Source organism: Bos grunniens, chromosome 8 (genome assembly GCF_055505025.1).
Source record: "Bos grunniens cultivar Pamir isolate PY7600 chromosome 8, Bosgru_T2T1.0, whole genome shotgun sequence".
NCBI classification, from domain to species: domain Eukaryota; kingdom Metazoa; phylum Chordata; class Mammalia; order Artiodactyla; family Bovidae; genus Bos; species Bos grunniens.
The window spans coordinates 77,719,268-77,743,137 of NC_141172.1; the positions used below are offsets into that span (position 1 = coordinate 77,719,268).

Sequence of the window (23,870 nt, forward strand, 5' to 3'; positions counted from 1 at the left end):
TTGATTATTTACTAAGAGCTACAAAAACAGAAAATAGGCTCAAGTTTCACTGACTTTAAGTATTTTTCTGCTAAGAGTTCAGAAATGAAATGAGAATCAAGTAAAGTTTATAGTTTACACATTTTATATTTCACACAGTGAGGAAAGACTAAAAGCATAGAAAGTGACTGTGGAAATTCATTTTGTAATCACTTAAATGTTACATCAAATTTTGATTTTAATTCCAAGCAGGCCTTCATACAGATACTATAGTTTCAATAGTTTTGACTGAAAAATAAGTAGCAAATTTTTTTTTGTCACCTGTTCTTGTTAACAGTGATTTTTAAAAGATAAAAAAATTTTTTTGCAAATTTTCTTAGAAATATTTTAAAACAGAATATTCTGACCATTTTGGTGACTAAAGACATATCCAAAAACAATGGTATACTCTTGAATTTCTTTCTTGACATGACATTTTTTGTAACCTCAGTAGAGAAAGTACATTTATTTTTCTGTGTTATATTAGGGTAATAAAAGGGTTATTCTGTCTTGGAAATGTCCCTCAAGACAAAGTGCAGAGAAAAATTGTACTTTAGGTATTATCATCCAGGCTGGTTAATAATGTGTTTGTGAATACAAATGGACCTGCCAAAACAAAGTTTGAAAGCAAACCCTGAGTCATCAGAGAATAATCAAAGTGGATCCGAAGTGATCTTTTTCTGGAATGAAAATACCAAAATTACAATTAAATTGATCAAGTGTTTAATAGAAACAGCAAAAAATGTGATCATAGTTCATTGATGGTTGAATTTTTTCTCATTAAAGTGATATTTAATTTTTGTTTGCCCTTTTCTTTGCCTTTCTGGAATAGAGACAGGGATTGTGGGCTTGGGAAGAGCAACAAGGTTAACAAGAAGCAAACCTAGAATTTCAGATTTTATTTACCTATAAAACAATCTATTCAATTTAAAACCTTCAATATGTATTTAGCCAATTTTAGTGGGCTTAGTTAGTAATTTTTTAACTTTGAATGCATACTTAATAAGATATCTTTGTTTTGTTTTGCTTTTTAGGTGCAAATCCAAATTATCCTGATGTAATTTATGAAGGTAGCTATCATGTGGTCTGTATTTTGTATCTTTTCAAAATATTTGTCTAAAATGTAATAAATCAACTGAAAGAAGAACTTTAAGCTCAATTAAATATACACTTCAAGCATGACTTAGGCCAAAATAATACTTCAAAAATCATTCGGTATTGATGGCTGTTTTCCCTTGATATTTACAATGCCTGTAAATAGTGTTTTCTCTCTCATGCTTGTTCTTGGAAGTAGTAAATCCATTCCGCTGTAACAGACATTTTGTTTCCATAATTGGGAACTAATTACCTGTTTAAAAGCCTTGACTACCAAGAAAAGGGAGGTGTATCAGTTTCTGGCTATGACGGTAAACCCAATTCAAAATTATGTTTCTTATATAATGAAAAAGCCTGGCTCAGAGACAGGAACCTCAAAGGCGAGGCATGTTTTAAGGTTGGTGAAACCAGCAACTCAACCATATCATCAGGGATCCAGTGTTTTTTTTTTCCCCATCTCTGCACCCTTCTGCCCATTGTGCTGGCTTCACTGAAGGCTGGTTTCTTTTATGGTCTTAAAATGAGTCATTCACATTGATGGGAGAAAGGGAGGAACTTATGAAATTGTTCCAGAAGAAGAACTTTCCCAGAGACCTCCATCAAACCCTCCCTGTTTCTGACTCAGGACTCAGTTGGGTCATGGTTCATTTTTGCCTTGGTGGCAAAAATCTATTTAACCCTTGGTTAAATAGATCCACCCCTGGAGTTTAGATCAACTTTCCTAGAGGAATAAATTCCCTTGAATAAAATGGATCTCTCTTAAATGGTAAAGAAATCTACCTGCAAGGCAGGAGACCTGGGTTCAATCCCTGGGTTGAGAGGATCTCCTGGAGAAGGGAATGGATACCCACGCCAGTATTCTTGCCTGGAGAATTCCATGGACAGGGAGCCTGGAGGGCTTCAGTTCATGGGGTTGTAAAGAGTCAGACACAACTGAGGAACTAACACTTTTACTTTTAGAATGTGGAAGAAGAGAATCAAACTGTCCACTGTATTAGCTTACCAAATAGCTCATCTTTCCTTTGCTGTTTTAATTGAATTCCAGGGTCATTTTACTACATATGAGAATCCATTGTTAATAGTTTTGAAACCACCTTCATGACCAGGAGGCTTCTTTTGGGAAAATGGCAGGCTCAATTTCAAGACTTGGTTTGAAATTTAAAATTGATAAAAAGTTACATTTATCAAAATGTTGCATTTACATATTTATTCTATAAAATAGTCTATTCTTTAATTCTGATGCACAGCTTGACAAATGTGTATATTTATATTTTTAATGTAAAAATAATTTGCATTTTAAATATAAAATGATCCTTTCTGTGTTTATGTGTGTATATTTAACTTGAGCTAATTTTGTCTAGGGAATTAAATTGTGTTTTCTTGCTTTATGCATGTTAAGCCATATTTCCTCCAGGCTGTTGTGGTTTGGGTGATTTTGTGGATGTAATTTGTGTATTTTTATATTTATTTGTTCTGATATGTTTTAAAGAAAGAGTACGTCAAATTGTATCACAGAGAAATTATATTGTGATTTTTCCATTTTAAAATTATGTTTTGAACTCCTTTCCAATAATTTTAAGTCTCTAAAAATGTCATCTTTCCACTGGATGCAGATCACACTTTGAATATTTGGCCTAAAATGTTGTTATATTAAACTGTAGATACTTTAATGATTTAATTTTGCGTGAGTAGCTGGATATAATATGAAGAGGGAAAATAAGCAAATAAATGATATCTCCTAGTGTTTGAAATATTAATAAGTTCTAATATTTTCAAAATGAAAATGGTAAGAATATAGTTTTGCAGTTAAGAATGAAACAGCCACAGATCGAAAATAAATTCTGTTTCTGTTAATTTTCATTCACATTCAAAGGAACACTCTGCTAATAAGAATATAATTTAAACTGGTTGCCTTGAGGCCAGCATGATATTTCTACCAAGGGAAGACTAGCTGGGGCTGGCTTAATGAGCTTGGTTGTTCAGGATGGAAATTGAAGGCACCATATCTATTTAGAATAAAAATACAAACCATTTATAAACAACATTGTCTGTAATGTTTACTAAAACTTTTTATGACTTTATATATAATATTATTAATAAAGACATTCCCTACAGAAAAATCATTTATTTCTATCCTGATCCATGTAGGCTAAAAGTGATCCAAAGGAGCAGCTACATTTGAGAACTATGAGAACATATCCTCACAATTCTAAGTGTTGTGTTGGTGAAGTTCCCTATACATTAATTCTGCAACTGAAATATTGGCAATTCAGAACTCTTTTAAAAGTTCAAATGTGGACCCAAGTTTGCTCTCAGTGCTGAGTCCACATTCTATTTTAAGTGAATAAGTAAGATGTCCAGAAATCAGTGCTGCTGATTTCAGGTCTGATTTCTAGACTCTGTTGCCTTCTTGCCAGTTGACCTTAAGACTAGTAATTGCTAGTAACATTTCTGAGCTTTCATTCTTCAGCTGTAAAACTGGTGGTTAGACTTGATTTCCAAAGACTCTTCTAGGCCTATAAATCTATGACTCTATATGGTCAAATTTTTTTGTATTTTCATTAAATACTTTATCAAAAAAGGAATATATTGATATTATATACAAACTTATATAATAAAAACCTTCATGTGCAGAGAAAAATCCTAAACCTGGTTTGGAATTTGACCAACAAAGCAAAGATGTAAAGATCTGAGTTGAATACAATTTTGACATCACACAGTCTTACAGTGAATTTAAACCAAGGTGGGGAGGTGTCATGTTTCTCCCCAGCCACACTGTCAGTGGTTTGGAAGCTTGTGATTTGTCTTGCTTTGTTCTGGATTCTACTGTGGCTCATGTTTGATTGCAGCCTAAAGACAACTTCATGCTTCCTTCTTTTTCCCCTTTCTCCAATTTAAGATTACGGGACCGCAGCAAATGACATTGGGGACACCACAAACAAAAGTAATGGAACCCTTCCCACAGGTGTTGTTGACACGGGTCGGGAACACCTCTCGGTGAGTGAGATGCTTACTTGTTTCCTAAGTTGGTTCTGAGCATTTTGATTGCTTGAATGCCTGAGGGATCTTCAATGCCAGTCTTTCAACAAAATACTTTCATTCAGATATAAATATGGTGTTGAAGGGTAGAGGAACTAATAGAAAGATTTAAGAGAAGTTATAAAGGTGCTGTGGTCTTCCCTGGTAGCTCAGGTGGTAAAGAATCTGCTTGCAATGCAGGAGACCCAGGTTCAGTCCCTGAGTTGGGAAAGTCCTCTGGAGAAGGGAATGGCAACCCACTTTAGTATTCTTGCCTGGAGAATTCCATGGGGTCACAAAGAGTCAGACACGACTGAGCAACTAACACACACATAAAGGTGCTGTATAGCCTCTGACTTATTGCTGATGATTCCTGTTTTAAATATTTGTCCTTTAGGGACTTCCTTGGCAGTCCAGTGGTTAAGACCCTACACCCTACAGGGGATATGAGTTCCATCCCTGGTCTGAGAACTAAGATACCACATGTCACTTGGAAGTCAAAAACAAAACAAAAGACAGATACAAACAAATGTTTGCAAGATTGTGGAAAAATAGAAAGCCTTAGATATTACTGCGGGCATGCATGTGTGCCTGTTAAGTTGCTCAGTCATATCTGACTCTGCGACCCATGGACTGCCAGACTCCTCTGTCCATGGAATTATCCAAGCAAGAATACTGGAGTGGGCTGCCATGCCCTCCTCCAGAAGATCTTCCTGGCTCAGGGATGGAACCTGCAACTCTTGGGTCTGCTGCAGACAGGTTCTTTACCACTAACGCCACCTGGGAAGCCCCTAGATATTGTTAGTGAGAATAAAAAATGGTATGGTAACTTTCAAAAACTTTAAGTTTCTAAAAAAAAATTGCCCTTTAAAAATTATTACTACTATATCAAGAAACCAGGTTTCTCATTCAATTGTTATTCTTCAGTTGCTCAGTCATGTCTGACCGTTAACTTGTGGACTGCATCACGCCAGACTTTAGTCCTTCACTATCTCGTGGAGTCTGTTTAGACTTATGTCTATTGAGTCAATGATGCCATCGAACCATCTCATTCTCTGTCACTCCCTACTCCTCATGCCCTCAATCTTTTCTAGAATTAGGGTCTTTTCCAGTGAGTTGGCTCTTTACATCAGGTGGCCAAAGTACTGGAGCTTCAGCTCCAGCATCCGTACTTCCAGTGAATATTCAGGGTTGATTTCCTTTAGAATTGACTGGTTTGATCACCTTGCTGTCCAAGGGACTCTCAAGAGTCTTCTCGAGCACCACAGTTTGAAAGCATCACTTCTTCAGCACTCCGCCTTCTTTATGGTCCCACTCTCACATCCGTACATGATTACTGGAAAAACCATAGCTTTGACTATATGGACCTTTGTCAGCAAAGTGATGTCTCTGCTTTTTAATATGCTGTCTAGGTTTGTCATAGCTTTTCTTTCAAGGAGCAAGCATGTTTTAATTTCATGGTTGCAGTCACCATCTGCAGTGGTTTTGGAGCCCAAGATAATAAAATCTTTTACTGTTTCCAATTTTTTCCCCATCTGCTTGCCATGAAGTGATGGGACTGGATGCCATAATCTTAGTTTTCTGAATGTTACATTTTAAGCCAGCTCTTTTACTCTCCATTTTCACCTTCATCAAGAGGCTCTTTAGTTCTTCTTCACTTTCTGCCATTAAGGTGGTATCATCTGCATACCCAAGGTTATTGATATTTCTCCAGGCAATCTTGATTCCAGCTTGTGATTCATCCAGCCCAGCATCTCATTCAGGGATATGTGTAATTCTTCTTGTTTCCACACCTTCACACTTGTCTCCTAAAATATCTTAATAAAAATTTCAGTGCCTACAGAGTGTAATAAATCCAGTAAGTTCTGAAAGGGGCTGGCCATGGGAGGATATAAAAATATGAATGAAATACAGATCTATCCCTTTGGTTCTTATACTTAGGTCAGAGACCTGAGATGTGAATATTTGCACCTAAAATGCAAACAGAGGCTGAGCAAAGCAATAGGAGTGGTAGATGTAGACGGGCAGCATCCTGGTCCTTCCTCTTAGGAGAGCTGGAGGAGTCTGTGGGACAGGTTTCACAGCCTATGATGGATGCACGGAATTTGGACAGAGGAAACAAGAGGAAGGGTATTGTAGGTGTGTGAACAAGAGCCTGCAAACTGGAAACATTCTTGATTGGAAGGCAGGGTGTGTGAAGGATGGTGGTCAGAGGCAAGGCTGGGGAAGTTGTCCATGAGATCTTGAACCTCAGTGCCAGGTGGTTAGATTTATGGCACAGTGAAGAACATTAAAGGGGGTGTGAGTTCATCTCCCCAGGACTCTGGGGCAGCAGCTCAGGTAAAAACCCAGCAGATTCCTCCATTCTTTTCTTTTCCTTCTTTGTCATGTGCACCCAGTCAAACATCGTGTGAGTTCTCCCTCTTTGTAAACTTCAAACCTGTCCGTCCACAAACTATGGCCCTTGGGCCAAGTTCAGCTTATGTAGTCTATAGGCTAAGCATAGTTTTAACATTTTTAAGCGGTTTGAAAAAAAACAAAAGAAGGATGAAATTTTGTGACATGTGAGCTTTTTATGAAATTCACATGTCGATGTCCATAAATAAAGTTTTATTAGAATAGAATGGGAAATAGATGGGGAAACAGTGGAAACAGTGTCAGACTTTATTTTTCTGGGCTCCAAAATCACTACAGATGGTGACTGCAGCCATGAAATTAAAAGACGCTTACTCCTTGGAAGGAAAGTTATGACCAACCTAGACAGCATATTCAAAAGCAGAGACATTACTTTGCCAACAAAAGTTCGTTTAGTCAAGGCTATGATTTTTCCTGTGGTCATGTATGGATGTGAGAGTTGGACTGTGAAGAAGGCTGAGCACCAAAGAATTGATGCTTTTGAACTGTGGTGTTGGAGAAGACTCTTGAGAGTCCCTTGGACTGCAAGGAGATCCAACCAGTCCATTCTGAAGGAGATCAGCCCTGGGATTTCTTTGGAAGGAATGATGCTAAAGCTGAAACTCCAGTACTTTGGCCACCTCATGCGAAGAGTTGACTCATTGGAAAAGACTCTGATGCTGGGAGGGATCGGGGGCAGGAGGAGAAGGGGACGACAGAGGATGAGATGGCTGGATGGCATCACTGACTCGATGGACGTGAGTCTCAGTGAACTCCGGGAGTTAGAATGGACAGGGAGGCCTGGAGTGCTGCGATTCATGGGGTCACAAAGAGTTGGACATGACTGATCGACTGATCTGATCTGATGCCTATTTTGGAGAAGGCAATGGCACCCCACTCCAGTACTCTTGCCTGGAAAATCCCATGGATGGAGGAGCCTGGTAGGCTGCAGTCCATGGGGTCGCTAAGAGTCGGACACGACTGAGCGACTTCACTTTCTCTTTTCACTTTCATGCATTGGAGAAGGAAATGGCATCCCACTGCAGTGTTCTTGCCTGGAGAATCCCAGGGACGGGGGAGCCTGGTGGGCTGCCGTCTATGGGGTCGCACAGGGTCGGACACGACTGAAGTGACTTAGCATAGCATAGCATAGCATGCCTATTTACATATTGTTGTGGAGAAGGCAATGACACCCCACTCCAGTACTCTTGCCTGGAAAATCCCATGGATGGAGGAGCCTGGAAGGCTGCAGTCCATGGGGTCGCTGAGATTCGGACACAACTGAGCGACTTCACTTTCACTTTTCACTTTCACCCACTGGAGAAGGAAATGGCATCCCACTCTAGTGTTCTTGCCTGGAGAATCCCAGGGACGGGGGAGCCTGGTGGGCTTCCATCTATGGGGTCGCACAGAGTCGGACACAACTGAAGTGACTTAGCAGCAGCAGCACATATTGTTGTGGCTACTTTTGCACTCAAGGGCATATGGAGTAGTTGCAGCAAAGTCTGTATGGCCTGCAGAGCTGGAAATATTTATCATTTGGCACTTTGCAGAGAAAGTTTACCACAATTGCTTGTTCCTGGATGACTGCCCTGCTTCCCACCCTGTCTCCCTCTGCCACTCTTGTGATCTTCCAGCCTTTCTTCATGCATCAGCCTGACATTTTTTTAATAGTTTTTCTTTTATTTTATAAGTTTCAGCTGTACTATATTGTAATTTCACATCTGTGTACACTAAAGACTGATAATCCCACCAGCCTAGTTACCATCTGTATCATACAGTTGACCCTCTTCACTCATTTTGCTCACCCTGACCCCCTTTCTCTCTGGTAACCACTAATCTGATCTCTGTATCTATGAGTTGGTTTCTTTTTTGTTTGTTTGTTTTGGTTTTTTAGATTCTACAGATGAATGAAATCATATGGTATTTGTCTTTTGTCTGACTTATTTCCGTTACTATAGTACCTTCAAGGTCCATCCATATTGTCACAAATGGGAAGATTTCATTGTTTTTAATGGCTGAGTAATATTCCATTGAATAATACTCAATTCCATTGAGTAATATTCCAATAAATATATATGTATATATTTATATATATCACATATCACATCTTCTTATCCATTCATCTATTGATGGACACTTGGGTTGTCAACACATCTTGTCTGTTGTAAATAATGCTGCATTGAACATGTGTGTAGTTGCTAAGTCACGTTTGACTCTTTGCAACCCCATGGACTATAGCCTGCCAGTCTCCCCTGTCCATGGAATTCTCCAGGCAAGAATATTGGAGTGGGTTTCCATTTCCTCCTCTAGGGGATCATCCTGACCCAGGCATCGAACCCACATTTACTGAATTGGCAGTCAGGTTCTTTATCAGTGAGCCACCAGTGAAGCCCCTAAATCTTGCATGTTTCTATTTTGCACGTGTATTCATTTGTATTGTTTTAGAATTGCACGTAAGTGATATCATACAGTATCATACAAGTTTCTTGTCCACTCTTGGCTCTCCTAAACCCAGTGCAGTGCTGTGGCATGGCGGTGGTGGGAACAGAGTGTTACCAGGTAGATAATGGGATCATTCATGGGAAAGCCATGAATGTTGCTTCCCACTGGATAGTCAGGACCACTGAGCATGGAATGCAATGTATGAGCAGGATTCTTGAGGAGGGGATGCCAGGGACAGAGGGTGGACTAGGTGTTCTTTGAGTTCCCAAAGCTGGGTTGGAAGGGAGAGAGGATTACAGAGACAAGACTCCCCTTGTTCTGAAATAGGCAACCTGACACTGAATCCCAGATACCTGTCCATTGCTGGGAGACAATAATTAGAAGGCACACCCTCTCTGTGCCTAAAATTCTTCCCTAGAAATGGTCCATTGAACATATGGGTGCATATATCCTTTTGAATTAGTGTTTTCATGTTCTGGTATAAATACCCAGAAGTAGAATAACTGGGTCGTATGGTACCTCTATTCTTAATTTTTTGAGGAAGTCTCCATACTGTTTTACATGTATCAGTTTACATCCTCACCACCAGTGTTTGAAGATTCTCTCTTCTCAATATCCTTGCCAACATTTGTTATTTCTTGCTTTTCAATAATAGTGTGGGATGATATCTTATGTGGTTTTGATTTGCATTTCCCTAATAATTAGTGATGTTGAACATATTTTCATGTGCTTGTTGGCAATGTGTATGTCTTTGGGAAAAAATGTTTATCCAGATTTTCCATACATTTTTTAATCTGGTTGTTTGGTTTTCTGTTGTTGAGTTGTATGAGTTCTTTAAAAATTTCAATATTAACCCCTTATCAGATATATGATTTGTAAATATTTTCTTTCACTCATAGGTTGAATTTTTATTTTGATGACAGTTTCCTTCACTGTAAAGGAGCTTTTTAGTTTGATGCAGTCTAATTTATTTATTTTTGCCTTTGTTTCACTTGCCTTTGGATTCAGATCTACAAAAACATTTTTAAAACTAATGTGAGTGAGATTATTGCCTATGTTTCCATTTAAGAATTATATGGTTTCAGGTCTTACATTCAAATTTTTAACTCCATTCTGAGTTAATTTTTGCAGGTGGCATGAGATAGTTTTCTAGTTTCATTGTTTTGCATATGGCTGTCCAGTTTTCCCAGCACCATTTATTGTGTTGAAGAGACTGTTCTTTCTCCACTGTATGTTCTTTGCTCCTCTGTTATAAATTATCTGTATATATATGGGTTTATTTCTGAGTTCTCACTTCTGTCTCTTGATCTGTGTGTCTGTTTTTGTGCACATGCCAAACTGTTTTGATTACTGTAGTTTTGTAGTGGAGTGTGAAATCAGGGAGTGAGATACCTCCAACTTTGTTCTTCTATCTCATGATAGTTTTGGCTATTCAGGTTCTTTACTGGTACCATACAAATTTTGGGATTATTTATTCTAGATCTATGAAATACGCCATTGGAATTTTGATAGAGTTTACACTGAATCTATAGACTGCTTTGGGTACTATGGACATTTTAACAAGATTAATTCTTCCAGTTCATGAATATGGAATATCTTTCCATTTATTTGTGTGTGTGTATGTGTGTTTTTTTTTCAATTTCTCATCATCATCTTAGTTTTCTGTGTGCTAGTCTTTTCACTTTTGGTTAAATTTATTCCTAGGTATTTTATTCTTTTGGTATAATTGCAAATGGGATTGTTTTATTAGTTTCCTTTTCTGATAGATCATTGTTAGTATATAGAAATGCCATACATATCTGTACATTGATTTTGTATCCTGTGACTTCACTGAATTAATTTACTGGTTATAATAATTTTTTGGTGGACTCTTCAGGGTTTTCTTAATATGGCATCATGTCATCTGCAAATCATGACAGTTTTACTTTTTCCTTTCTGATTTGGATGCTTTCATTTCTTTTTCTTGCCTAATTTCTATGGCTAGGACTTCCAACATTGTGTTGAATGAAAGCGGAAAGAGTGAGCATTTTTGTCTTGTTGCTGACCTCTTTGTTGAGTTGTTATCATAAGTGGATGTTAAATTTTGTCAGGTGCTTTTCTCTTTATATATTGAGATGATCATGTGTGATTGTTTATCCTTCATTTTGTTAATGTTATGTATCATGTTGATTGATTTGCAGATATTGAACCATCCTTGAATCCCTGGAATACATTACATTTCATTGTGGTGTATGATCCTTTTAAATCATATCAGATGTATTTTGCTAATATTCATGGAGGATTTTGCATCTGTGTTCATCAAGATATTGGCCAGTTATTTTCTTTTTGGTGTCCTCATCTGGTTTTGGAACCAGGGAAATGTTAGCTTTGTAGAATGCTTTTGGCACGTTCCTTCTTCTTCAGTTATTTCCTTTTCTTTTTTTTTTTCCTGAAGAATTTGGGAAAGATAGTTCTTAAATATTTGAATGTTTTTGTAGAATTTGCCATTAAAACTACCTGGTCCTGGGCTTTTGCTTGTTGGGAGAATTTTGATTACTGTTTTAATATCCCCACTAGTAATTTGTCTATTCAGATCTTCTATTTCTTAATAATTCAGTCTTGAAAAATTATGTTTCAAGTAGTTTATCTTTTATTATCTTTTATTTTCTAGTAGTTTATCTTTTATTCTAGTTTGTCCAATTTTTTGGCAAATAATTGTAACATCCTCTTATGATCCTTTGTTTTCTTATGATGTCATTGCTATTTCTTCTCTTTCACTTCTGATTTTATATATTTGAGTATCTTTTTTATTAGTCTAGCTGAAGTTTTATTGATTTTATCTTTTTAAAGAGCTAGCTTTTTGTTTTATTGATCTTTTCTATTTTTTGGTCTTTATTTATGTATGCTTGGATCTTTATTATTTCTTTTACTAATATTTGGCTTCATTTGTTATGCTTTTTCTAGTTCCTTTGGGTGTAAAGTTAGCTTCCTTATTTAGGACTTTTCTTGTTTATTGAGATTGGCCTATATTGCTATGAATGTCCCTCTTGTGACCAGTTTTGCTGCATTCCAAAGACTTTGGTATGTTAAATTTCTATTTTCCTTCATCTCTATGCATTTTTATTTCTTCAAAGACCTATTGGTTGTTCAGTAACATGTTGTTTAATCTCCAGTTTTTGTAGTTTTTCCAATTTTTTTCTTGTGACCAAGTTTTAGTTTAATATAATTGTCTTTGGAGAAGATGTTTGATATGATTTTAATCCTCTTAAATTTATTGAGACTTGTTTACTGACCTAACATGTGAATTGTCTTGAAGAATCTTCCATGTGCCCTTGAGAAGAATGTTTATCTACTTCTTTTTGATGGAATGTTCTATGTATATCTGGAAGGTCATCTGGTCTAACATGTCAAAGTTTGATATGTCCTTATTAATTTTCTTTTTGGATAATCAATCCATTGATATAAGTGAGGTGTTAAGTCTCCTGCTATTATTATATCTCTTTCAAGTTCTCCCTTTCAGTTCAGTCACTTAGTCGTGTCCAATTCTTTGTGACCCCACAGACTGCAGCTTGCCAGGCCTCCCTGTCCATCATCAAATCCTGAAGTTTACTCAAACTCATGTCCATTGAGTCGGTGATGCCATCCAACCATCTCATTTGCTGTCGTCCCCTTCCCCTCCCACCTTCTATCTTTCCCAGCATCAGGGTCTTTTCAAATGAGTCAGCTCTTTGCATCAGGTGGCCAAAGTATTGGAGTTTCAGCTTCAACATCAGTCCTTCCAATGAATATTCAGGACTGATTTCCTTTAGGATGACTGGTTGGATCTCCTTGCAGTCCAAGGGACTCTCAAGAGTCTTTTCCAACACCACAGTTCAAAAGCATCAATCCTTTGGTGCTCAGCTTTCTTTATAGTCCAACTCTCACATCCATATATGACTACTGGAAAAACCATAGCCTTGACTAGACGGACCTTTGTTGGTAAAGTAATGTCTCTGCTTTTTAATATGCTGTCCAGGTTTGTCATAACTTTTCTTCCAAAGAGTAAGCGTCTTTTATTTCATGGCTGCAGTCACCATCTGCAGTGATTTTGGAGCCCAAAAAGATAAAGTCTGCCACTGTTTCCACTGTTTCTCCACCTTTGATGGCATCAGATGCCATGATCTTTGTTTTCTGAATGTTGCATATTTGTTCTGTATATCTTGGTGCTCCTGTATTGGGTGCATATACCTTTTTAAATATTATATCTTCTTGCTGGATTGACCCCTTTATCATTATTTAATGCCCTTTGTCTTTTGTTACAGTGTTTGTTTTAAAGTTTGTTTTGTCTTTTATGAATATAGCTATTCCAGCTTTCTTTTTATTCCATTTTCATGGAATATCTTTTTCCATTTCTTCATTTTCAGCCTGTGTGTATTCTTTCTTCTGAAGTTCTTCTGTATGTTGTAGGCAACACACAGACAGATCATGCTTTTTAATCCATTTAGTCACTCCATGTCTTTTGATTGGTGAATTTAGCCCATTTACATTTAAGAAATTATTGACCAGTATATATTGTCATCATTTTGTTAGTTGTTTTATGGCTATTTTTGTAGTTCTTTTCTGTTCCTTTCTTATTCTCTTTCTCTTTTATCTTGAGTTTGGTGGTTTTCTTTAGTGTTATGTTTAGATTCTCTTATCATTTTTTCCCTCTTTTTACTATAAGTTTTTTCCTTGTGATTACTGTGACGTTCACATATAACACTGTATGTAAGTAATATCCTGTTTTAAGTTGGTAGTAACTTAAGTTTGAATACATGCCAAAGCTTTATCTTTTTTACACCCCATCCCCATGATTATACTTGTGATGGAACAAGTAGAGGCTCTGTTCATCTAGTTTTCAGATCCTTTTCTGAGGAAATTATTTCATATTTAGTTGTAGACTTGCTGTGTCTATGGTAGGAGATGAGTTTAGGATCTTCCTACACCACCGTCTTGAACCCTCTCCCCTGAGTGACCTTTTTAAAGCACAAAATAAGATCACTCTTTAATTGTCATTCTCAGAGTCTTCTCAATGTATTGTGATGAAACTTTTGTTTTATAAACCCAACTCCTCATGATGGTTAATAGGGCCCTGCAGATCTTGCCCTTGTCTGTCTCTCTGACTCCATCTGCATGCTCTCCTCACTGTTTGCCAGTTATCTTTTTAAAATGCTCTCTTGCATGCTCCAGGCTTACTTTTGTCTCATAGTTTTCACACTTGCTTTTTTCTTTAGGAGGCATGCACTTCCCAATGGCCAGCACACAGTTTTAGCCAGAGTGGCTAGCAGCATCCATTATCCTATTTCATTTTCTTCTGAGTAGTTATTATTGTGATAATTATCTTGAGTATTTATTTGTTTACATGTTTAATATCTTTTTTCCTTTTCCTGATTCTTTAGTAAGATTCTTAGTATAGGTGACCTGGTCAGTGTTTTTCCCAGCTGTATTCCTAGTCCTTGGAATAGTACTTGACACCTAAAGGTGATTAGACTGATGATGAACACTATAGAATGGGTTCAAGAAGAGAAGGATTGGAAGTGGGGTGATGATTTAGGTATTTGGTTCAATAATAAAGAGATATGATGAATATTTAAACCAAGGCCATGGCAGTGGGACCAGAAGGCTCAAAAAGAGATGCAACTTAACTGCAACTTATAACATGCACATCCAGTATTTGGAGACACACACATGTTTCCACAGATGACTATATACATTGAAACAGCAAGAAAAACTGCTGTGTTAAATCAACTGCAGAATGTTTTTTAATTCCTTCCTTGTGCAGTCATTTAAGTTTTTACTCTCATACCAAAACACTTAATGTTTCTTGGTTTGAGAATGCTGTTTGTGTATGTAAGAAATCCAAGGAACGTGCATTAAACCCACTGATGCGTATGTATCTCAATTACTAAAAATCGTATGCTAACTTCAGTTTTCTCTTTTGAATCCAAATGCTAAATTTAAGCCCCTAATTGGTATTTCTCAATGTTTGAACTGGGTATTAGAATTAGGGTATTAGGAGCAAGATCAGTGAAAATAATCCTTGTTGAAAGTCTGTATATTTTGACTCCACCTGTAGCCCCTAGGAATTTGTATGAGAGTGCAGGTCAATGTTTTGTAGAATTTAAAGAAAATTTCAAAATTACGTGTGGATCAAACATTTAATACATCAATAGCCCCTGATCACCAGAAAGATCATTAGATTAGAAGAAAAGTTTCAGAGTCAGGGAGCTGATACAAAATTCAGTGGTATTTTCAAAGCCTTTGGAAGACACTTGCAAGCAACAAATGCGCCTCATAAATGCTGCTGAATTTTCAGAGCAGAGCAGCTCCTTATTGTATGCTGAGAGGTAGCCTTAGATAAAACCAACCAACCAACTAGCCAATACTCCTTTTCTCCCTTGTGAAGACACTCCTACCCCAACAAACATACACACAGTACATGAAACTCTGCATTTATCAAATAATTTGTCTTTGAGGAAATGATTCTTTTCATTGTCATAGGTGTCTTTGTTTATTAAAACATTCTTTACATTTAGAACTGCTTCAATAGGTTTAAATATTTGCTAGCAGATCATTAACTGCTTTTCTGGAGTCAATCACCTTTCCATTTTCTAAGTTAACTTAAACATTCCATAAGGAAATAAAGAATGCAGGGTAGGTATATTATTCCCACGTACAAATGAGGGAACAGAGTCTTAGAAAAGTGAAGCATCTGTGAGCTGTCACAGCTGGTAAAGGTGAGGTATCCTGGAAACATAAGGACAAAGGTTTCCTGAATGCCAATCAGATACATTCTGAAGTGGGGAAGACTGTACTGTGGCTCTGCAGAGAGATCCTGGGACTTAGGGCGGGTCCTCCAAATCTCTCTTCATCTCAGATACCTTCCTATAAGATAGTGCTTGAACTTGTTTATCTGTATAATTTTGGAATTTAATAATAGGGGAGAGAAACTAATAGCTGATGATCTCTTTCCTATGAAAATATTAGTTAGAAATAAAGATTGAAAAAGAAATACACAAAACCATCAGATGAGGGAAATGATCTTGGTTAGAACAAGTTGATCCCTAACTTGCCTTTTAGGAATCACTACAATTCTATTTGTATATAGGTCACAGAGACAGAATTAAGTGTGTGCTCAAACATCTGTAGAAGTGTTGCCTGGGAGAGCCACTCACAACTGAAGCAGCAGAGAAAGAGAAATATCACACCTTTGTTCCACCCTAGACAAGTGTTTGGCACGTGCTCTTTTCTGTGTTTTGCGGCTTATCTAATGCTGTCTCCATCTAACCCCATCTGAAGGTTCTGCTGGGGGGACTTCAGTGTGTGTGTGCTCAGTCATGTCCTACTCTTTGTGTCCCCTTGGACTGTAGTCTGTCAGGCTCCTCTGTTTATGGAATTTTTCAGGCAAAAATACTGGAGTGAGTTACCATTTCCTTCTCCAGGGGATCTTCCTGACTCAGGGATTGAGCATGCGTCTCTTCTGTTTTCTGCATTGGCAGCCTGATTCTTTACCACTAGCACCACCTAGGAAGCTATAGCCATGTGTTTTTATTATTCTGCTTTCACTCTCAGCCACACACTTTGAAAATGTAATGTAGTGGATAAATCACACATAAATCACAGGTTTTATATTTGCTAGGCTTTTATTTCAACCCACTCCAGTGTTCTTGCCTGGAAATTCCCAGGGACGGGGGAGCCTGGTGGGCTGCCGTCTGTGGGGTCGCACAGAGTCGGACACGACTGAAGCGACTTAGCAGCAGCAGCAGCACCAGCAGCAGGCTTTTATTTCAGTCCCAAGCTTGAGAGGTATGATCTGGGGCTGCTTTCTTATGTTTTTCTAAATCTCAGTTTTATTATCATCATCATTATCATCATTACGGCAAACATAATTAATTACTTTTAAACTAGGCACTGTGTCAAGCCCAATACCTATATTAACTGATTGACGATTTACAACAACCTGCAAGGTAGAGTTATTATATCCCCTAGTTTATATATGAGGATTATGAGGTGCTGAGAGGTTAAGTGATTTGTAAACCATGCAACTAATAAGTGGTAAATCTAAATTCTGAACTTGGAGAATCTATCTTCTTAATCTCCACTTGACACTGCCTCTCACTATGGTATATGAATACCATATATAGTATATTATATGGGCATATTAATCAGGATAAGCTATGCTGTGGTAACAAAAATCCCAAAATTTCAGTGGCTTAAAACAATAAAAGCTTATTTCTTGTTTCATTACAGGTATTGACTGGGAGTTCTGTCAGCCTCATCCTCGTTCCAAAATGAGGCAGACATATCAGCCACATTTTGAAAATTCAGCATTTATTTTGGCACCAAGCAAGAGTACACTGCCCTTAGTGCTATTAACATTATTATCAATGGATAATTTTTCTTGTGGAGGACTGTCCCGGGCACTTCAGTATGTTTAGCAGCATGCCTGGGCTTCCCTGGTGGCTCAGCTGGTAAAGAATCTGCCTGCAATGCAGGAGATGTGGGTTTGATCCCTGGGTTGGGAAGATCCTCTGGAGAAGGGAATGGCTATCCACTCCAGTATACTTGCCTGGAGAGTTCCATGGACCATATGGTCCATTGGGTTGCAAAAAGTTGAACACGACTGAGCAAGTTTCACTTCATTTCACTTCAAAATCACCTTAACCATCAAGCACTTCTTTCCACAGAGTGCTAATTAAGTTCTAGCTAAACTATATCCAGATACAGCTATCCATCTGTTGTTGTCAATAAAGTTTTATTGGAACACTGACAAGCCCATTTGCTTGCATATTGTCTATGTCTGTTTTCACACTACAGCAGTGGAATTGACTAGCTGCAACAGAGATTTACAATATGAGGCTTTACAGGAAAAGTTTGCCAACTCCTGGTTTATAAAAACAGACATATTTTGGCAGTGGGACTTTGGGGGTGAATAACAAAAATGGAAGGCAGCCCTATGTCCATCTTTTTTTCTAAATTATTAGTGTGTACTTAGCATTATGCACTTGTGCCTTTGTGATTTCTAGTTCGGAGCTGTGACAAGATTCACAAAGATATGCATTTACTGTCTTGTGTGATTCGCAACTTGCAATTACACTTTTAAATTAAAAAAAAAAAAAAAACCCTGTATTGATCTTTCTCATACATACAGAAAAGGTCACATGTCAAGTCTACAACCCCATGAGCCTTCACAGGCTGAGCTCACTCTCCACTTCTTTCCTGCCTCCTTCTAGACCTGCTCACTGCTCCAGGCATTCCGACTTCCTAAGAGCAACAATAGCCAACTTAAAAAAAAAAAATCTTTATTATGGACAACTCTCAAACATGTACAGGGTAGAGAGAATAGAGAAATGAATTCCCCTGTAACTTTCAGCAGCTTCAAAAAGTATTAGGATTTTGTTATTCATGTTTTATATTCTCTCTCTTCTCTTTCTAGATAGGTATGCAGGTATATAGGTAATAGATAAAATATCTATTTATGTATTATATAATATATGATGTGTTAGTATACGTTTATCTATATAACATCAATTGGATGAATATTTTTATTAGCTTTAACTTACAGTTTCTCACTTGTAGAATAAGGATAATAATAGGACCTATATACTTCTTCCTAGGTTTGTTGAAGAATAAGTGAATTGATACCCATAAAGTTCTTAGAAAATCAAGTAGTAATTATTCAATAAATATTAACTGTCTTCAGCAGCAGCAGCAGCTTCAGGGTGCAAGGAACTAATGAACAAGGTCATGACTGCCCTCTGTTCTTTTCTCTAGGTCTATGCTGTGGTGGTAATTGCATCTGTAGTGGGATTTTGTCTACTGGTAATGCTATTTCTGCTGAAGTTGGCAAGACACTCCAAGTTTGGCATGAAAGGTAAGAAGGGTTGTGTTTATTTTACTACTTATGTGAAATCATTTTGGCTTATGACTAATGCTAATTACCACTAAAGAAGGAAGCAGCTAGATTTACAATGACTAGAATTGAAGGCTGAGAAAACAGCAACAAAGCTATGATACTACAAATCAAGACAGAGCAAAGTCATGTTGATTACTCAGCACTACCCACTTTCAATGAGGACAATTGTCCCGGAAAACACAGAACTGGTTTCTTGAGTTTTCAAGTGACTAATTATGTCTGAGTTTTGCTTTTACTTCAGAAAAGCAGGCTAGTGCCAGTAGGCAAGTGACAGACACACATATTTTGTGTAAAAAAAGGTCCTTTCTGTTGTACATTTGACTTCTAGAATTTCCATGGCATGCTTTTTGTGTTGCTGCTACATTTTCAGATTCTCATCTTTTGAAATTTAAAGTGTTGGGAAGCAAAATAAGAACAGCTATTGGAGGTACATTGAAGCATTGTGAATGAGTCACTTCTTATTTTAGTGGAAAAGGTCCTAGAGCTTGAATAAAAATTAGGGTTTGTGTTGCCCACAATAGACCATTGGTCTCTTTTAGAAAATTGAAAATTCATTTCGGGGGGATATAAGTAGGCAAGAGTTTTAGTGATTAAAAAGCATTTGCTCCGATATTTAAACCTATGTATTGACTTATGTTATTGGTGAATTCTTCATGGTCTCTTATAAATGCCACTAGCTGGGGAAAGCTGTGACACCACAGTTAGTGGTGTCTTAATTGTGTTGGGGAGACAGCTGGGTGGGTTTTCTTGATCTATATTGCTCATCACATTTACTGTTATTGTTGCCTGCTTACTTGGAAATGATGTTTAAGTATCAGTAGGTTGTCCAGTGTATAGCAGGCTCCGGGGTGGATCACATCCATTTTGATGCTTTCTTCTTTCTTTTTGTGTGTGCCCATGAACAAGATGCCGAAACCTGAAATGAATGAGGAGGAACAGTGGTAAAGGCCTTAAATATAATGGCTAAACCTCCTCCTGACTCCCCCTTTGGCCTCTTGATCCTTGACATTTCTTCTGAAGGAGGAAAGATCTCTCATTCTGCAGTTATGAATAAGGCTTAAGTGGTGGTGATGGTGGACGGGGCTGTTCTCCAATGAGTTTTTATTAGTCCTATGGTGGTGGTTTGCAAACTTGACTGCCTCAGAAACTCCTGGAGGGCTTATGAAAACACAGACTTTCTGGGTTACTCCAAGAGTTTCTGATTTAATAGATCTGCTGTGGGCCTGAAAATTGGCATTTCTAACAGTTTCCAAGGAATGCTGATGCTGTTTTTCCCAAACATTCTCAGAGAGTCACCTTTCTATGGGATACACATGGGCTCCCAGGTCTCTTTCCAAGAGTGACAAGATGTGGGGATAAGCATTGCAAACCAGACCCACCCACAGCTTTGAGGAACTTTCTGTGTCCCTGGATTCAGCTGGTGCCCCAGTCTGGGCTAGGGTTTTCCTCTCTGTATGTCAGCCACCTGCCATGGGATTTGGTTCTCCTCGTCTTGATCAGATGCTTCTTTTCCTTAGAAGCACTTGTGGTGAATATCCCCAAGAAGTTTTATTAGACGGAGATTCTAGCTCCATCACTTTTCTGCCTTGAGGGTAGGGTTGGAAGCTTTCATCTTATGGAATCTCCAGAGGAAGGATATATCTTAGGTCCTCCTGGGAGCTCAGAAAGGCTTTGGAAACTGTAGGAGCAATATTTGGGAGTCATTCTTCATTTCTACTTTGTGTTAAGACAATAACAGAATAATGGTCTGTAAATGTGAACATGCTCTGTAGTGTAGTGATGGAGAAGAATAAAAGGCAGATGTTTTGTTTCACAGAAGATCGTGTTTCATATAGTGACTCCAGCACTAAGACTAAAAATGTATCTTATCTGTATAATTTGGGATGACCACTGCAAAGCACCTACAATTTTGGGATATAACCTAAATGTAACTTTAACGATTGGTAAGAAAAGGTTTTACTTAACCTTGCCACAGAGCCAATAGATGGCTTTCTCCAAGCAGTAACTACTAGAGCTTATGTTTTACTCCCTTATTTTTAGACATAAATAAAATTGTTTTTAAAAATTTGTCTCGGAGGTTCTTGTTTAGAATAGCTTCCTTCTCTACTGTTAACTACATATCTATCTGTGTCATAGTTTGAACAAATGGGCCTGAGTTGAGGTTCTTGATTTATGGTCAGATGCTGAGCTGTAACTTGGGGATCTAGAAAAGATGAGGTTCATGTAATGAAACTACATAAAGCGTGGTGTTTAGCAATTAATGTAAGTTAAAAGGACCTCGTGTATAGCACAGGGAACTGTATCCTATTTCTTATCATAACCTACTATGGAAAAAAAGCTGAAAAGGAATATATATATATATATATATATAATATATATCCACTTGTATATATACTTTCGAGGAAGCTCGTGGGTTGCAGGAGACATTGGAGATGCGGGTTTGATCTCTGGGTGGGGAAGATCTGTGGAGAAGGGCATGGCAATCCACTCCAGTATTCTTGCCTAAAAAAAAAAAAAAAATCTCATGAACAGAGGAGCCTGGCGGGCTACAGTCCATAGGGTTGCAAATTGTTGGATTAGACTGAAGTGACTGAACATGCATGCACACATACTTGGTGTATATATTATGTGTGTGTGTGTGTGTGTGTGTGTGTATGTGTGTTTATTTGTGGTAAACCTGAAAGTGTAGTTGTAAATCAACTCTACTTCAATAAAAAGAAGTTAATGTACTTTAAATGCTATTAGAACTTGAATTACTGTTGAAAAACATGCATCTTGAAAAGGGGAGAATATGTAAAAACACTGTTATACTCTGAAATGAACAGAAAACACTTCACTAGTGGTTTCTGAGTGACAGCAGTAAGAAATGTATGTAAGCTTGGCCAGAACCAATGCCTTGGTTCTTTATGAGAGGCCAATGGCTGATGTGCAAATGAGCTGTTCCAAATGGAACTCTTGCCCTCCTAAGCACCTTCGGGGACATTCTACCCCCATTCATATTCTCTTGTCCTGGAGATAGGTTGAGACTGAAGGGTGGCAGCCGGCCCGTCCATAGGTATTTCTAGCTTTTCACCCATCCCAGCATTGTACGTTTCAGTCCATGGTAGCAGTGTTGAGACTGTAAATTACAGTGCAATACTATTGATTTGATGGGTCCCGGGTAACCCAAACCAGAAATCCCTTAAAATCACACTATAGCTGCATGAAGGGCAACTCAAGCTTTATAGGTCAACCCTAGAACCCAAGCAGCATCAGTGGCATTGCTTTCCATGGAAGGGTGATCCTTAAATTCCAAAGTGGGGAGTTAAACCTAGATCTTAGAATACAGCAGTGTTGCATTCTTTTCAGGTAAGTCTATGTGACTGCAACTGTAAGCTTCATGCTGCTGCTAAGTCGCTTCAGTCGTGTCAGACTCTGTGCGATCCCATAGACGGCAGCCCACCAGGCTCTGCCATCCCTGGGATTCTCCAGGCAATAACACTGGAGTGGGTTGCCATTTCCTTCTCCAATGTAAGCTTCATAGGTTTTTTTAAAAAAAATCTGTTCTTTCAGTTCATGGTAACTGAATCCTGATGGTGTAATCTAGAAGACAGAGGCCAGACTGTGAGCTCCAGAGTTCATAATGATCTTGTTCATCATTACTTACCCAGTGTTGAGGCCAAAGTTGACAGTTGATTAATTTTAACTGGTAGAATGAAAGACCACAGAGAATTTTCAACTCCATCCACATTAGCCTGGTAATTGGAAAACAGTAAATATTTGGAGGCCAACTGGTATGTAAATGGGCTTCCCTGGTGAGTCAGCTGGCAAAGAATCTGCCTGCAATGTTGGAGACCTGGGTTTGATCCCTGGGCTGGGAAGATCCTTTGGAGAAGAGAAAGGCTACCCATTCTAGAATTCTGTCCTGGAGAATTCCATGGACTGTATAGTTCATGGGGTCGCAAACAGTCAGACACAACTGAGCGACTTTCGCTTGTACGTGAATGGTTAAAGAAAGATCTTGGAGTTTTTCTAAGCTTCTATACTTAAAAAAATTACTCCAGTTAAGTAATGGTTATAGACAGGAAGTCATTTTGTCCAGGTTTTGTCTTAGGATATATAGGTTTTCACATACAATTTTAAAGTAGTATTGTTGTTGAAGTTTGGAGGGTTCACTTTGGCTTTCCATTTTGCACATGAAAGTTAGTTGAAAGTTAGGTCACTCAGTTGTGCTCGACTCTTTGTTACCCCATGGACTGTAGCCCACCAGGCTCCTCTGTCCATGGGATTCTCCAAGTAAGAATACTGGAGTGGGTTGCCATTTCCTTCTCCAGTGGATCTTCCCAACCCAGGGATTGAACCCAGGTCTCCCGCATTGCAGGCGGATCCTTTAACCTCTGAGCCACCAGGGCACATGAGCATCTTCAATTTCTGCCTGTCTGCATCTTGAATGTATGGCCTCAGAATATGCTTCTTTGTCCAACTTTGAGGCTGGCAGAAACGCCAGATGGTGGCTCCCATCTTGGTGTTAGCCTAGAAATTATGTTTCATTATTGCTTGATATGCTTGAAACCTCTTGTTAGCACATCTAATAGACTATCAGCCCTTTTTCAATAAAAATGTCAAGGGGTAGAATTTACCCTAGTCCATTTCTCTATGCTTCTTTCTGTGTCTTGACACCATTCTTTTGGTTTTTGGTTGAATATCTAGTTACCATAATTCCAGAGTCCTGAATAAAGCTCCTCTGTTAGTGTTTGGCCCTCTGTATAGGGATTAGTCATATGTGTGCTTAATATGGATGCATGAACTGTATAACACATCTATCTAAATCTATGTTTATGTCAATACCCCTAGGTAAGTACATAATTTGATCCTTTTTCTTTGAAGACTGCCTATGATTCATTTTAATTTTCACTGAAATAGAGCTCAAGGCCCTTTCCAGAGCAGCTCTACTGCCAAAGGAACAGGCATCCCGGCTTTTGAATTCTCTCATTTTTATTGTAACCAA

At 38.1% G+C, this 23,870-nt stretch overlaps 1 protein-coding gene and 1 long non-coding RNA gene across 12 annotated transcripts in view; one reads left to right on the top strand and one right to left on the bottom strand.

Moving 5' to 3' along the window:
* Positions 1-23,870, top strand: part of NTRK2 (neurotrophic receptor tyrosine kinase 2) — a 408,111-nt gene that overhangs the window by 83,413 nt on the left and 300,828 nt on the right. For all 11 annotated transcript variants that reach the window (XM_086414414.1, XM_086414413.1, XM_086414416.1 and 8 more), the window contains 3 exons: positions 1,053-1,088; positions 4,013-4,110; positions 18,742-18,841. In XM_086414414.1, the coding sequence (XP_086270540.1) occupies positions 1,053-1,088; positions 4,013-4,110; positions 18,742-18,841 (234 nt within the window). The remainder of the gene's footprint in view (positions 1-1,052; positions 1,089-4,012; positions 4,111-18,741; positions 18,842-23,870) is intronic.
* Positions 19,324-21,386, bottom strand: LOC147367509 (uncharacterized). The gene is made up of 2 exons (XR_015169200.1): positions 21,279-21,386; positions 19,324-19,799 (listed from the first exon to the last, which is right to left on the bottom strand). It is a non-coding gene; the product is annotated as an uncharacterized LOC147367509 (long non-coding RNA).